Source organism: Littorina saxatilis, linkage group LG10 (assembly GCF_037325665.1).
Source record: "Littorina saxatilis isolate snail1 linkage group LG10, US_GU_Lsax_2.0, whole genome shotgun sequence".
Classification (NCBI taxonomy): Eukaryota; Metazoa; Mollusca; class Gastropoda; order Littorinimorpha; family Littorinidae; genus Littorina; species Littorina saxatilis.
Genome location: NC_090254.1, coordinates 49135342 through 49145341, shown reverse-complemented (window position 1 = coordinate 49145341; position 10000 = coordinate 49135342). Strand labels below are relative to the sequence as shown.

The window sequence follows — 10000 nt, the reverse complement described above, 5'->3', positions numbered from 1 at the left end:
TCAGGTATGGCTTGTGGCTGTGACTCCTGGGTCCAAAGGCTGTACCGTGATGGCGGGACTGGCCGCTGACTGACCGGGGGAACATTGTGGACAGGGGCGGCACCAGATGGCGGGTGTAGCACAAGCGCAGAGTGACCGGTACCGGGTACAGTGCCCCTGACGTAGGACACCTTGTTAAAATTGACGGGGGGCACACAATAGGTTTGGGTGAGAGCGTCACGGTAGAGTGACGTCACGATCTGCCGCCAGTTGCTGTTGTTGATCTGGTGACTGCTTCCCGGACCTGCCATGGTGCAGGGTTCAGATCTCTACTGCCTGGGAACAAGGCGTGGCTTCCTGCTTGATCCACGTACCGGAGTGTCAGCTCTGCTGTGTGGCTAGTTCTGTCCTCAGGTTAATTATGCGTTCCTTGTGCTCGATGTGAAATTCTGCCTTTCCAAGTTGTAGGTATCACTTGACCGCCGCAGAAGTAAGCGTACCCCCAAAATCGACCTGACAAAAACGTCGGGTACTTATTCAAAAATAGACAATAATTCTGAACAGCCGTAACTTGGCACCTTTTATATTTGAGGAGAAAGCAAAATCAAAATAAATTATTTATTCTGAACAGGTTGTTTTGGTTTGCTATCTAGCGTATCTGTTGTGTGATGTCATTTCTACTGATGTAGGTGTGGAGCGCATGAGCAGTAGACAATAAGAGTTTTTTGCGTCCATTTTGAGGGGTACCATGTCAAAACGCGCTATATTTCAGCAATGACAAAATGGATTCCTTCGAAACTTTAATGATCTTAAGTCTACATACTTGACGTACGTCTGGTAATATTTTGCATCGTTACAGATATTTCTTGAGATGATATGCAATCTTCTGGAAAATGTTGTAAAATGTGTCATAGGTTTTAAGGCTTATACATCCACAGAAAAATCAAGACTTTGCAGGCATACAGACAAATACTGCCAAAATTTCATTTAAGTACAGTCACTAGTTTACGTTTGCTAGTCCTGTAAACACGATCAGAGTTTTCTTTTAGGATTGCAGTGCGACAGCCATGTCCAGTCATCCGTGACCGCAGCATGTTTTGAGAGGTATTCAGTGATAAGTGCTGCCTATAGCGAACCGCCTGAACGTTCCATTTTTTCTCATTTGCTTATATGGCTAGCAAATGTCCGTCAGTGCTTATACTCAAATGAAAGTTTGGCAGTTCTTGTAACAATCATTTGTTTGTATTCACGCAAAGTCATAGTTTTGGGGGATGTAAATTCAACAACCTGTGACGGGTTTAAAAACATTTTTCCGGAAGAGTGCATAACATCTGATTACAAACCTGTAATGATCCAAGATTTTACGCAGCGTACGTCTCGTACGTAAACGTGAGATCATGTCGAAGCAATCAATTTAGTCATTGCTGTAATACACCGCTGTTTGTCATGATACCCCTCAACATGAATGCAAACACCTCTCGTGTGTACTGCTCAGTAGCAATGACACAAGACAAGAGATAGGCATGATAGCAAACCAAAACGACCTGATCCGGATAGAAAACTGATTTGGCTTTCTTCTCGTGGGAAAAGGTGCCCAGTTACGCCTATTCTGAATGATTGTCGATTTTTTAATAAGTACCTTTGTGGGGTACCCTTACTTCGGAGAGAGAGCGGAGGTGTGTGTGTGTGTGTGCGTGTTGGGGGGGGGGGGTCCCGCATGAAAAACAGGTGAAGGCAACAATGGCGTCTGGGCCAGCATGTACATGTGTGAAGGAGTGTTTGTTATCATGCTGAACATGGACTGAAACGAACAACAAAGCGGACGAATCAAAATAGTTGTGCTTATTTAATTCAAAGTCACCCTTTTTCACGGCACGTTGCAACGACATTGGACAGTGCGACATTACAAACAAAACAAGAACAAAAACAAAACGTCCAAGAAGCATCAAGCAATCTCGCCAAAAGCTCTCTAGTCTGTGTGTATATACGGTAAAGATGTCTAATAGATAGAAACATTCACTGAGGAACACAAGAACAGAAGGTAGATGCACGCTAATCTCCACACAACAGAAGGTAGATGCGTGCTTATCTCCACACAACAACAGAAGGAGCTAGATACATGCTTATCTCCACACAACAGAAGGTAGATGCATGCTTATCTCCACACAACAACAGAAGGTAGATGCATACTTATCTCCACACAACAACAGAAGGAGCTAGATGCATGCTTATCTCCACACAACAACAGAAGGTAGATGCATGCTTATCTCCACACAACAACAGAAGGTAGATGCATACTTATCTCCACACAACAACAGAAGGTAGATGCATACTTATCTCCACACAACAACAGAAGGTAGATGTATACTTATCTCCACACAACAACAGAAGGAGCTAGATGCATTCTTATCTCCACACAACAACAGAAAATAGATGCATACTTATCTCTACACAACACCAGAACGTAGATGCATACTTATCTCCACACAACAACAGAACGTAGATGCATACTTATCTCCACACAACAACAGAAGGTAGATGCATACTTATCTCCACACAACAACAGAAGGTAGATGCATGCTTATCTCCACACAACAACAGAAGGTATATGCATGCTTATCTCCACACAACAACAGAAGGTATATGCATGCTTATCTCCACACAACAACAGAAGGTAGATGCATGCTAATATCCACACAACAACAGAAGGAGCTAGATGCATGCTTATTTCTACACTACAACAGAAGGTAGATGCATGCTTATCTCCACACAACAGAAGGTAGATGCATACTTATCTCCACACAACAACAGAAGGTAGATGCATGCTAATATCCACACAACAACAGAAGACGCTAGATGCATGCTTATTTCCACACAACAGAAGGTAGATGCATGCTTATCTCCACACAACAACAGAAGGTAGATGCATGCTAATATCCACACAACAACAGAAGAAGCTAGATGCATGCTTATTTCCACACAACAGAAGGTAGATGCATGCTTATCTCCACACAACAACAGAAGGTAGATGCATACTTATCTCCACACAACAACAGAAGGTAGATGCATGCTTATCTCCACACAACAGAAGCTAGATGCATACTTATCTCCACACAACAACAGAAGGTAGATGCATACTTATCTCCACACAACAGAAGGTAGATGCATGCCTATCTCCACACAACAACAGAAGAGGTCTGGGTGGCCGAGTGGTAACGCACTTGCGCTCGGAAGCAAGAGATTGCGAGTTCGACCCTGGGTCAGGGCGTTAGCAATTTTCTCCCCCCTTTCCTAACCTAGGTGGTGGGTTCAAGTGCTAGTCTTTCGGATGAGACGAAAAACCGAGGTCCCTTCGTGTACACTACATTGGGGTGTGCACGTTAAAGATCCCACGATTGACAAAAGGGTCTTTTCTTGCAAAATTGTATTGGTATAGATAAAAATGTCCACCAAAATACCCGTGTGACTTGGAATAATAGGCCGTGAAAAGTAGGATATGCGCCGAAATGGCTGCGATCTGCTGGCCGATGTGAATGCGTGATGTATTGTGTAAAACAATTCCATCTCCCACGGCATAAATAAATCCCTGCGCCTTGAATTCGTGTGTTGAGATATGTGCGCGATATAAATTGCATAAAATAAATAAATCCCTGCACTTAGAACTGTACCCACGGAATACGCGCGATATAAGCTTCATATTGATTGATTGAGAAGGTAGATGCATACTTATCTCCACACAACAACAGAAGGTAGATGCATGCTTATCTCCACACATCTACAGAAGGTAGATGCATACTTATCTCCACACAACAACAGAAGGTAGATGCATGCTTATCTCCACACATCTACAGAAGGTAGATGCATACTTATCTCCACACAACAACAGAAGGTAGATGCATGCTTATCTCCACACAACAGAAGGTAGATGCATACCTATCTCCACACAACAACAGAAGGTAGATACATGCTTATCTCCACACAACAACAGAAGGTAGATGCATGCTTATCTCCACACAACAACAAAAGGTAGATGCATGCTTATCTCCACACAACAACAAAAGGTAGATGCATACTTATCTCCACACAACAACAGAAGGTATATGCATGCTTATCTCCACACAAGAAGGTAGATGCATGCTTATCTCCACACAACAACAGAAGGTAGATTCATACTTATCTCCACACAAATACAGAAGGAGCTAGATGCATACTTATCTCCACACAACAACAACACCTGTATGACAGTGTTGGCAGTACAGAGAGTACAGAGAGTACAGAGATTGGGATGTCTTTTAGAGCAACAGCAGTGCACTGTCAACTATTGGGATGTCTTTTAGGGCAACAGCAGTGCACTGTCAACTATCGGGATGTCTATGTACATCCTCTAAAATGAGCAACATCAGTGCACTGTCACCCATTAGCCAGCAGACACTGACTGCATCCCTGATGCAAATGAGCATGTCATCTTCTTATTACTCATGATCGGGGCATCACTGCTGGCAGAAAACGGACCACTTCACAAAGCTGTTAAAGATAGTATACCGAAGGCACCATATTGGACAGTTTTCTGACGAATTTGGACCTTAACAAGTTTAAGGGACATTCGCTGTACTGTAATTTAGAAACACCTGCAAATATTTGCTCAAAACTATGCCAAATAATTAAATGAATTCTAATCAGCGAGCCGTTTGCATCGCCCAGCTCTCCTGTCAGCTAGGAGCCCGGACTTCCGCTCGTCATCATTATCTATTTGGTTTTCACAAATACCCAGTCGTCGAAGCAGATTAAAATCCCGTGCCACACAGGGATAACACGCTTGTATTATTCAAAAATACACAATGTACGTTGGATAATATTAAGGTCTGCTCTGACTACCAAACACAGCATTTAGATTTGAAAAATAGAACGCTCAAACACTAATTCTAAGACCTTCCTTGTGTGTGTTGTCATCTTTTCAACCCCCAAAACGAACTCTGTAGCTCTCGGCTATCTTTCAAATCTATATCTCTAGGAATACCGCATGAAATACTCAGGGTCGAAAGGTATGGCGAAAACTAAGAGTCGCGCAAAGTGCGTCACGATGAGAATTACAGTCTGGGATTCCTACTCAAAACACAGCCGTTTTCCACTTGAGTTACTCGGCGCTCAAACGTTTATTTGAAGGTATTCCTTCCCAATGGTGTGTGGTATTCCTGGTGTCACCAGTGGTGTGTGGTATTCCTGGTGTCACCAGTGGTGTGTGGTATTCCTGGTGTCACCAGTGGTGTGTGGTATTCCTGGTGTCACCAGTGGTGTGTGGTATTCCTGGTGTCACCAGTGGTGTGTGGTATTCCTGGTGTGTGGTCACATAATTACAAACCCCCAACCTGGACTGTCTAGCTTTTGTGGCGATTTTAGACAGTTTTCTTGTTAAATAGAATCCCTTTAAAGAACAGAGAATTATTAACTAAACAAAATGAACAGAGGGAGAAGAACTTGCCTGCGCGGGGCCACATTTACGATCGGTCTGATTTGAAAGTAGACACATGAAGCTTTTGATAAAATAAAGGTACAGGTGAGATACAACAGCGGTGCCTTAAAAGTGGACTCAACCATTACAGCGTTGTTTCAAACTCTCTCACAGCTCGGTGGGAAAGTTTTGTAGTGCATTCCCGAGATGGGATTTTCAAATCTGCACAGTGCAAGGCAATGCAGTGCTGCAGACATCTGCATATTACAATTTCACAAGGCAGGGTTTCACTAAAATGACCGTGCATGTAACATGATGTACGTGCTTCCTGCAGAGCTGATGATTCCAACAGGAAACATTCCAATTGCTATTTTCCGTCCTGAATAGTGCGGGGTCTTCGTGTCTAAAATTATTATCATGCGGATGCAGCAGTTACCATGGCTAATTATGAATCGAAACTTGAACAGACACATCCGTGTGTCAGAATCACACACTGAGAATCTCGCCATTGTTTGCACACTTTGACTTTCGTCAAGGGGAAATCGCGAGTTTTTAAAATAAATTACATATCCTTCGTGAAAGATCCGGGTCAGCTTATCTTGTCTGTCTGTCTTTCTGTCTGTCTTTCCCCAGCAAGCAAGCTTTCGTCGGCCGATTGACGATTTCAGTCGGGTGACGTCGTCATATGTCGTGTGTCGTCGTCCGTTGTTGCGCCGATGCCGTTTTGACTGTGTGTAAAACTCGGCAAATGTACGTAATAAACCCCGACATCGGCCCGACGCAATGTTGCTGTCGATAAAAATATGCAGAGTTACGGGAGATAACAAATTTATGATCATTATTTTAACATTTGTTACGTCCCCTGTTCAAGGGTCGGCCCGTCAACGGCGTGACATGACCCTGCAAATGCGAAACTGAATTATTCATATTTGTTGACTTTTTCACATAGGAGTAGGATAATTAATTGTAAGTTTCATTTGTATATTTGCAATCAAATACAGCATGAGCTCAAACCATGAGTTTTACATTTTAAAAATACGCCATCATATATACTTGAAATACTCTCATAGCTTTCCTTACGGTAAACAAGATTGAGTGTAAACATGGCCGGCTGCTACTTTCCCGCGTGAGCGAAGTTTATTTGTTTTCTTAGTTCACGTTAATATCGAAAGAAGAGACATTCTTGTGAATGTTGGACAGCACATTGATGATATGTTATCCGAGACGAATGTCGTCTCGGGATCTCAATCTGAGTGCTGGTCCCAGTGCCACGTGGTGGCGGTGATAGTTGACAAGTTGTGTAGCCAGTCACTGTTTGATATTTCTGATGTTGAAATATCACTGGTGTTTGCGCGGAGAACTGTCCAAGGACGGATGGAAACCTACAGGTGTGTTCAAGCTGTTATAACGTCAACTCGAGGACAACCGACGGATGGAGCGAGTAAGTGATTTCGTTTTTTGACTCACATGCGAAGCAAAAGTGAGTCTATGTACTCACCCGAGTCGTCCGTCCGTCCGTCCGGACGTCCGGACGTCCGTCCGGAAAACTTTAACGTTGGATATTTCTTGGACACTATTCAGTCTATCAGTACCAAATTTGGCAAGATGGTGTATGATGATAAGGCCCCAAAAAACATACATAGCATCTTGACCTTGCTTCAAGGTCAAGGTCGCAGGGGACATAAATGTTGTCTAAAAAACAGCTATTTTTCAAATTTTTCACATTTTCTCTGAAGTTTTTGAGATTGAATACCTCAACTATATATGATATATAGGGCAAAGTAAGCCCCATCTTTTGATACCAGTTTGGTTTACCTTGCTTCAAGGTCAAGGTCACAGGAGCTCTTCAAAGTTGGATTGTATACATATTTTGAAGTGACCTTGACCCTGAACTATGGAAGATAACTGTTTCAAACTTAAAAATTATGTGGGGCACATGTTATGCTTTCATCATGAGACACATTTGGTCACATATGATCAAGGTCAAGGTCACTTTGACCCTTATGAAATGTGACCAAAATAAGGTAGTGAACCACTAAAAGTGACCATATCTCTTGGTAGAAAGAGTCAATAAGCACCATTGCACTTCCTATGTCTTTAATTAACAGCTTTGTGTTGCATGACCTTGGATGACCTTGACCTTGGGTCAAGGTCACATGTATTTTGGTAGGAAAAATGTGTAAAGCAGTTCTTAGTGTATGATGTCATATTCCTAGGTTTAGTTATTTGACCTTGACCCTGAAGGTCAAGGTCATGTAAAGGTCAAGGTCAAGCATGTGAGTCGTATGAGCTTTGCCCTTCTTGTTTTTGCTTTAATGTTAATTTTGATGTTATACAGTGGGGGGGGGGGGGGGGGAGGACATACTGCTGTATCTGTATATATACGTAGGTGTGTTTTGTCCTGTTACAGTGGGGGAGGGGGTTGGAGTACATACTCATGATACTGCTGAATCTGTAGCTGTAAGTGTGGTTTGCACTGTTACACTTGGGGGGTGGGGTGTACATACTGATGTATCTGTAGCTGTAGGTGTGTGTATTGCATTGTAACACTTGGGGGGGGGGGGGGTGTACATACTGATCTATCTGTAGCTGGTGGTGTGTTTTGCACTGATGTACACTTGGGGGGGGGGGGGGGGTGTACATACTGCTGAATCTGTAGCTGTAGGTGTGTTTTGCACAGTAACACTGGGGGGGGGGTGTACATACTGCTGAATTTGTAGCTGTAGGCGTGTTTTGTACTGTTACACTTGGGGGGGGGGGGGTTGTACATACTGATGTATCTGTAGCTGTAGGTGTGTTATGTACTTTTACAGTAGGGGGAGGGGGGGGTTGAACATACTGCTGTATCTGTAGCTCTAGGTGTGTTTTGCACACAGGGGAGGGGGGGGTTGAACATACTGCTGTATCTGTAGCTCTAGGTGTGTTTTGCACACAGGGGAGGGGGGGGGGGTTGAACATACTGCTGTATCTGTAGCTCTAGGTGTGTTTTGCACACAGGGGAGGGGGGGGGTTGAACATACTGCTGTATCTGTAGCTCTAGGTGTGTTTTGCACACAGGGGAGGGGGGGGGGGTTGAACATACTGCTGTATCTGTAGCTCTAGGTGTGTTTTGCACACAGGGGAGGGGGGGGTTGAACATACTGCTGTATCTGTAGCTCTAGGTGTGTTTTGCACTCTACACTGGGGAAGGCGGTGGAGTGTTGTACATACTGCTGTAGGTATGTTTTGTACTGTTACAGTGGTGGCAGCGGGGGGAGGGGGGGGGGTGTACATAAAATTTTCTGAATCTGTAACTGTAAGTGTAAATGAGTTTTGTACTGTTACAGTGGGGGGGGGGGGGTGAGGGTTGTACATACTGCTGTATCTCATAATCTGTAGCTGTAGGTGTGTTTTGCACTGTTACACTGGGGGGGGGGGGGGAGGGGGTTGTACATACTGCTGTATCTGTAGCAGTAGGTGCGATTTGTGCTGTTACAGTTGGGGGGGTGTACATACTGCGGTTGCTGTAGGTGTTTTTTGCACTGTTACACTTGGGTTGGGGGAGGAGGGGTTGTACATATATACCGCTGAATCTGTAGCTGTAAGTGTGTTTTGCACTGTTACATTGGGGGGGGGGGGTATACATACTGCTGTAGCTGTAGGTGTGTTTTGTACTGTTACTAAGGGGGAGGGGAGGTGTACATACAGCTGTAGCTGTAAGTAATTTTTGCACTGTTACACTTGGGGGGTTGTACATACTGCTGAATCTGTTGCTGTTGGTGTGTTTTATACTGTAATACTGAGGGGGGGGGGGGTGTATATACGGCTGTAGCTGTAGGTGTGGTTTGTACTGTTACAGTGAGGGCGGTAGGGGCGGGGGGTTCTACATACTGCTGTATCTGTTGCTGGTGATGTGTTTTGCACTGTTACAAACCGGGGGTGGGGTGTACACACTGCTGTATCTGTAGGTTTGTTGTCTACTGTAACACTGGGGGGAGGGGGGGTTGTACTGCTGTAGCTGTAAGTGAATTTTGCACTGTTACACTTGGGGGGGGGGGGGGGTGGTACATACTGCTGTATCTGTAGCTGCATGCCCAGCCAGCAAGACATTAGCGGCCGATAGTCGGCCGAACACCCTTCAAAAAGTCGGGCAGGTGACGTCAAAAGATACGACGCGGGTGTTGGCCCGACTAACTTTTGCAAAGAGGCAACGAGGCGGCCGACAGGCGGCCGAACACCTGTACTATGGCGGCACGCATCCGGTCCGATGTTAATCGGCCCGATGGCTTGTTGGACCTGCGGCCCGACACCTTATGCCGACATCGTCCCGATGTCTTCCCGCTGAAATCGATATCTTCCCGATGTCGGCATAAGGTGTCGGGCCGCAGGTCCAACAAGTTATCGGGCCGATTAACATCGGACCGGATGCGTGCCGCCATAGTGCAGGTGTTCGGCCGCCTGTCGGCCGCCTCGTTGCCTCTTTGCAAAAGTTAGTCGGGCCAACACCCGCGTCGTATGTTTTGACGTCACCGGCCCGACTTTTTGAAGGGTGTTCGGCCGATTATCGGCCGCTAATGTCTTGCTGGCTGGGTC

At 44.9% G+C, this 10000-nt stretch overlaps 1 protein-coding gene across 1 annotated transcript in view; it reads right to left on the bottom strand.

The window, feature by feature from the left end:
• Positions 1-541, bottom strand: part of LOC138978998 (uncharacterized) — a 32286-nt gene extending 31745 nt beyond the window's left edge. Inside the window, exon 1 of the mRNA XM_070351811.1 lies at positions 1-541. This exon is cut by the window's left edge and continues 502 nt beyond it. Within this exon, the coding sequence (XP_070207912.1) occupies positions 1-290 (290 nt within the window). The 5' untranslated portion in view covers positions 291-541.
• Positions 542-10000: the final 9459 nt, after the last annotated feature.